This window comes from Mesitornis unicolor, unplaced genomic scaffold, assembly GCF_000695765.1.
Source record: "Mesitornis unicolor isolate BGI_N332 unplaced genomic scaffold, ASM69576v1 scaffold24001, whole genome shotgun sequence".
Classification (NCBI taxonomy): domain Eukaryota; kingdom Metazoa; phylum Chordata; class Aves; order Mesitornithiformes; family Mesitornithidae; genus Mesitornis; species Mesitornis unicolor.
This window is the reverse complement of record NW_010163500.1, coordinates 4,353-10,942: the sequence shown is the minus strand read 5'-3', so window position 1 is coordinate 10,942 and position 6,590 is coordinate 4,353. Positions and strand designations below refer to the sequence as shown.

At 51.8% G+C, this 6,590-nt stretch overlaps 1 protein-coding gene across 1 annotated transcript in view; it reads right to left on the bottom strand.

Annotated features, from left to right (window-relative positions):
- Positions 1-740: 740 nt before the first annotated feature.
- LOC104548074 (olfactory receptor 51G2-like) overlaps positions 741-6,590 on the bottom strand; it is a gene marked incomplete at its 5' end in the record, with an annotated part of 7,050 nt that continues 1,200 nt past the window's right edge. Inside the window, one exon of the mRNA XM_010193990.1 lies at positions 741-1,657. Within this exon, the coding sequence (XP_010192292.1) occupies positions 741-1,657 (917 nt within the window). The remainder of the gene's footprint in view (positions 1,658-6,590) is intronic.

The window sequence follows — 6,590 nt, the reverse complement described above, 5'->3', positions numbered from 1 at the left end:
ACCAGTCCATGAGCTCTGACCAAGAAACCAGCTAATGAGCTGTGACAAAGAAGCTAGTCCATGAGTACTGACCAGGACACCAGTCCACGAGCTCTCACCAAGAAACCAGTCCAGTAGTGCTGACCAAGACACCAGTCCATGAGCTCTGACCAAGAAACCAGTTCATGAGTACTGACCAAGAAACCAGCCCATGGGCTGTGACCAAGAAACCAGTCTATGAGCTCTGGCCAAGACACCAGTCCATGAGCTCTGGCCAAGAAACCAGTTAATGAGCTGTGACCAGGAAACCAGTCCAGTAGTGCTGACCAAGACACCAGTCCATGAGCTCTGACCAAGAAACCAGTCCATGAGTTCTGGCCAAGAAACCAGTCCATGAGCTGTGACAAAGAAACCAGTCCGTGAGTTCTGGCCAGGACACCAGTCCAGTAGCACTGAACAAGAAACCAGTCCATGAGCTGACCAAGAAACCAGTCCAGTAGCACTGATCAAGAAACCAGTTCATGAGCTCTGGCCAAGAAACCAGTCCATGAGTTTTGGCCAGGACACCAGTTCAGTAGCACTGAACAAGAAACCAGTCCATGGGCTGTGACCAGGAAACCAGTCCAGTAGTGCTGACCAAGAAACCAGTCCATGAGCTCTGACCAAGAAACCAGTCCATGAGCTCTGGCCAGGACTCCAGTCCAGTAGTGCTGACCAAGACACAGTCCACGAGCACTTTCTGGCAGGAGCGGTGGAGGAAGCTACCATTCGGATTCGCTCTTCCTCCGCAGCGCCCTGAGCAAAGCCTCGCGGATGTGGCTGGATTTGATGCTGTAGATAACTGGGTTGAGAGCGGGAGGAATTATGAGGTAGGTGTAGGCCACCAAGGTGTTAACCAGAGGAGGGACGTTCTTCGCGAAGCGATGGGTCATGGACAGTCCGATCATTGGGATGAAGAACACGAGAACGGCGCAGATGTGGGAGACGCAGGTGTTGAGAGCCTTGAGGCACTCCTCCTTGGTTGCGAGGCCGATAACGGTTTTAATGATCAGGACGTAGGACAGCACAATGAAGATGAAGTCCATCCCCACCGTCGATAAGAGAACAATCATACCGTAGAAGACGTTGACTTTTATGTCTGCACACGCCAGGTTCATGATGTCGGGGTGGAAGCAGAAAGAGTGAGACAGCTCAGTCTTGCTGCAATAGGTCAGCCTCTTGAGCAAGAAGGGTATGGGGAGGAGGGACACCATACCCCTCAGTATAATTGCCAGACCTATTTTTACGACAGTAGTCTTGGTCAGTATGGATGAGTGTCTCAGAGGATGGGAGATGGCAATGAAGCGGTCAAATGCCATCGCCAGGAGCACAGAGGACTCGATGAAGGACAGTATGTGGATGAAGTACATCTGAGTGAGGCAAGCATCGAACCCGATCCTTCGCATATCGAACCAGAAAACGCCCAGAGTAGTCGGCAGAGTGCACAGAACCAAGCCCAGGTCGGTGACCGCCAGCATGGAGAGGAAGTAGTACATTGGTTCGTGAAGACTTTGGGTCTTCTTTATGATGAAAAGGATGACGCAGTTTCCCAAGAGAGCAGTGAGGTAGAGCGCACAGAAAGGGATGGAGATCCAGGGGTGAAGGGCTTCCAGGCCTGGGATGCCCATCATGAGGAAAGCTGAAGGCTGATAGAAGGAGCCATTGAGGTCCCCCGTGGAACGCGAGTCCTGCTCCATCCCAGCTCAGCTCTCACATAACCTAGACCTAAAACAAACCAACAACAGAAACCCCACGTAGTCGGACTCTCCACTGAATACAGAACTGGGTAACGACAACCGCCGCATCCCGCCACCGCCCCACCAACCTGCGCAGATGTGCCCATGCTCTTTAGGACACTGATAATAACCACGGTGTCACATGTAGCTACAAGTCACTAATGTTTATCCATTAAAATGTAAAATGAAGGAAAAGGACGGAGTCTTTAAAAAGAAAAAGAAAAGAAAAGCGTTTTTTTCTTCAAATGAAAGTTAAAATCTTCCTGGTGAGTGCTGCTGTTTTGCAGTTGTCCCCAAATTCCACGGGTTGAGATGCTCTGTGCAGTGACCAAGTGTCTTTTCCACCATCACCCCAACCAGGCCTAAGCTGCTAAGCTGCTTTTTGATGCTAAGTGGAGGCAGAAGGATGTGAAAATGGTAAAAGCTTAACCCTGGCTTCTCAGTTAAGAAGTCAGCATTGGAAACAAGTGGCAAAATGTAAGAGAATCGGGCACTGAGACGCTGCTGCTCTCAGCACAGATGATGGCCACCAGCGTAAGGGTTTTCGGCGGCTTTCACATCCCAGTTGTTGCTCATTTCAACCAATGAAATAAATGAGCGAAGCCCCACTTGTGTGGTGCCCGTGACTTTGATTAATAAGGGGCAAAGGCAAGGAAAATCACAAGAAGTTGCAGGTTCAGAAGCACTGAAGCATCCACGGAAAGTGTCTGGGTCCAAACCAGAGGGGAGGAACAGCAGGAATGTGGTGGGGTTTCAGCATGAGGTGAGTGAGGCCCTCACAGAAGCCTGGCTGTGTCTGCTCTGGTGAGTTCAGCAGAAGGCCTCTGAGATGGATGGGTTAGGAGCAATGCCGCAGGATACGAGACCAAGGAAAGAGGCTTATTTAGCCTGGAGAAGAGGTTTTTAGGGACCCAACAGAGGCCTTCCCCTGCCTACAGGGAGGCTGCCAAGAAGGCCGAGCCAGGCTCCTCACCGCCATGTGTGGTGAGAGGACGAGAGACAACAGGTACAGGCTGAAACAAGGGACGTTTAGACCGAATATAACAGGAAGTGTTTCCCCACGAGGGCTGTCAAGCATCGGAGCAGGTCGACCAGAGATGCTGGGCAACCTCCATCCTCAGAAGTTTTCAAGATCCAATGGGATAAAGTCACAGGCGGCCTTGTCCGACCTCACAGATGGCCCTGCCCTGAGCAGGCCGTTGGAGCGAGATCTTCTGAAGTTTTTCAACCTTAATTACCCAACCAACCTAACTGAGATCTTCTGAAGTCTTTCAGCCTTATTATCAACCAACCTATGAGGCTGTGGTAGCACCGCAGCTCTGGGTCCTCTTGGGGGATTCAGCCGTCTCAGCACTATCCATGTTCCTACACCGCCCATGCCAATGCGTCCTAGCAGAGACGCTGGAGAGGCCGACGCGTTCCCTGCGCCCTCCCTGTGCCTCCTGTGGCTGAGTGATGGGAAAGCAGCGAACGTGCAAAACAAGAGCTAATTAAAGGGAAAAAAACAAGTATTTACGGCTTCGGGCCTAATGTGCCTTCTGTGGGACACAAAGCAGGCAGGTCAAAGAGCGCCTGGATTTTGAGCACGAGGGTTTGCTACAGCGCAGTTCGTTTCTGAATAAACACACGTATCTTCCGCGATGTATTTATTATGTCCCTAATATGATTTTGCTCTCCGCCTGCTTGAAAGCCTGATGTGGCAATAAATCCCAGAGCTCAGCAAGGATAAACATCTTCCCGCTGCAGGGCAAAAGCAGCACCAAACTGATGGGAACTGGGGAGGACCAAAAATAATTCAATTTCCTCCAGACAGGGTCACTCATCTGGGGGCTGGGTTAAAAAACACCAAAAAGAAAACAACCGGAAAACACGATTTCTTGCACAAGTGTCTGTCCCCCTTACAGCAGCATCTGGCCGATACCCAGAACTCTCACAGACTTCGAGATTCAAGGGGTTTCCAGGAATATGGAGGTGAATGAAGGCTACAAAGGTGAATTTAGGGCTACAAAGATGATCAAGGGAATGGAGCATCTCCCTTCTGAGGAGCGGCTGAGGGAGCTGGGGCTCTTCAGTTTGCAGAAGAGGAGACTGAGGGGAGACCTCATTCATGTTTATAAATATTTAAAGGGTGAGTGTCACGAGGATGGAGCCAGGCTCTTCTCGGTGACAAACAATGATAGGACAAGGGGTAACGGACACAAGCTGGAACACAGGAGGTTCCACTTCAATTGGAGAAGAAACTTCTTCTCAGTGAGGGTGACAGAGCCCTGGCCCAGGCTGCCCAGAGAGGTTGTGGAGTCTCCTTCTCTGCAGACATTCAAAACCCGCCTGGACGCCTTCCTGTGCAACCTCATCTGGGTGTTCCTGCTCCGGCAGGGGGATTGGACTGGGTGAGCTTTGGAGGTCCCTTCCAATCCCTGACGGTCTGGGATTCTGTGATTCTGTGAAGAGGAGAGACCGACAGAGCACGCTGGGAAAGAGAGGGCAGGCGGGAACGCACTGGGGTCTGCACGAGATTTGTAATTTGGGGTCTGTAATTGTTCGTCCTGTGAGAAAATCTGCATGCAAACTTGACCTTGCGAGACACCGGCAACTCCTACCACGCTGTGCGAAGTTATTTAGAAGCTGTCCCTGTTCATATATAAACAAATGTGCATTCTTGTTTACGTTTATGTATATTCATATATCATGTAGCACACTTGTATATGTTACACCTCACAGTTGACTCTTGTGGGACAGCAATTACACCTTTCACACTGCAGCCAAGCCCTGATGAGGAAACAAACCTCTCGTTAGTGGAGAATCCCAATTTAAAGATTAATGGCAGCGCCGAATGGCAGCGTTTGCTGCTAGAAAGGCATCCTACCACAGAGAGAAAACTGCTCCTGGGTGTTTCTGCTCCCCAGGAGCCACTCCAGACTGCCCAGGGCACGAATGCAGACGTCTCATGGAGCACACGGTGCCCGCTCTCCTTCCCCAGCCCTCAACAGGCACCTCCTTGCCTGTCCCCGACTTTGGTTTTCACTCCTAACTTGAGCAAAGCACTGGAGCTTTAAGGGTTTCTTCTCAGCGTGGGCAAGGGCTGGGGCTTGGGAAGGACGAGAACAAGAAATCGGCTTTTTTCCCAAGAGGAGACTTCGTTATTTTCACAACCGCGTCGCTGCCAACTCAAGCATCCAAGGGCTCAGCCGCTGAGTGAAGGGGGGAGGATTCGCGAAGGGACTCTGAGAGCCGAATTTCGGTTGATTTCACAGGCAAGGACGGGTTCAGTTCCCACCAGCTGAACCGGGCCACCAGACGACGGGACATCGAGCTGACTCTTACACAGCGGCAAGCGGCACCACGATGGCCAGACCTTCCCCATCAGTACCATGGGAAATTACTAAAATTACAGCCGCCCGCGTCCTCCAGCACCTCCAACCCAGCACGGCCCATGGAAGGGCACGGACTTCCCGAGCAGCGCTTCGGAGACGCACCTCTTCACCCATCAACCACAGCCACCGAGCGAGTAAATGAGGAGTGCGATGACGGAGAGGCTGTTAATTACCCAAGGTACTTACCGGGCACGACGGCGGGGGCCCAGGGGCTTTGCGGGCAGCACGACCCCGTTGCGATGCAGAGGAAGAACTCGCTTCCGCGTCCCGGTGCAGGGCGGGCAGTGCTTATAAGGCGCCCCAAGGACTGACCCCGTCCAATCACCCAGCGCGGCCCCAGCTCCCCGTGCGCAAACAGCGTGAGGCCAACCGGTGGAAACCGCGGACCGAGCAAATGATCTTTTTCCACTTACCATGCTCTCCCCGCAGGCGTGATTTTTCTCCTGATGGTTTATTGGGCGACGTGTTTATAGCTCCCTGTGATTTATGGCTGGCAATGCTGCAGCGCGCTGGCAATACGCGTGGTTTTTATTGTGAAAACGGGCCTGCGGTGCAAATGATAATAAATTCTGCAAGAAGGGCGCTTGCAGCACCTCTCCGAGGGAACAACGGAGGTGAAGATCGAGCTGTCTCCCCTGCGACCAGTGAGACACAAAGTGTTTAATTGAAATCGTAATTTATTGCACAATAAAAACAAACTGGATATCACAAAGCCAAACACAGGCACATTAGCGGATATCCTCTCAGATGACCCAGAAACCTGCTGCACCTACGTGTCTTGTGGTAATGAGGTTATCTTTGCCACCTCCGCTCTGAGTGGAAATTGCTATTAACCCCTCTTTGTGCGGCTGCCAGACCAAGACACAGGAGAGCTCATGGGTCTGCCCATTCTCATAGGAGGTCTCTATAGTGAATACAACTGCTGGACCTAAAAGATGCTTCTGCGGTCCTAAACCAGGCTGGGCCAGGGCATTGCCCACGGTGAGCACCCGTAAATCGTTATCACGGTCCCTGGCACGGTGCTGACCTGAGCCCACCGGCGCTTCAGCAAGTCCCAGGCTCAGGGCTCTGTGTGATGCTGCTGCCTCATTTGAGGGGCTGAAGGGTTTGTTGGCATGACCTTGGACCGCCTGGTGCTGGGGGGGGGCCGGTGCCAAAGAACAACTGATTTACAAACATTAATTTTAAATAAGACAGCTGCCTGCTTCTATGTGGTTATGTGTCCCACTGGGCCTTAGCGACACTCATCCAAATGGTTCTGGGATAGGCTTGCTGCCTCTAGAGGTGTCAGATGTGAAGAAAACGGAGGAAGAAGAACTATTGAAGCTCAGCAAACATCCTGGAGAGAGCATGCTCAGGGGTGTGGAATAGCTAGAATAAAATAGACTGGACTAGAGTAGGGTAGGGTAGGGTACAGTAGAGTAGAGTAGAGTAGAGTAGAGTAGAGTAGAGTAGGGTAGAG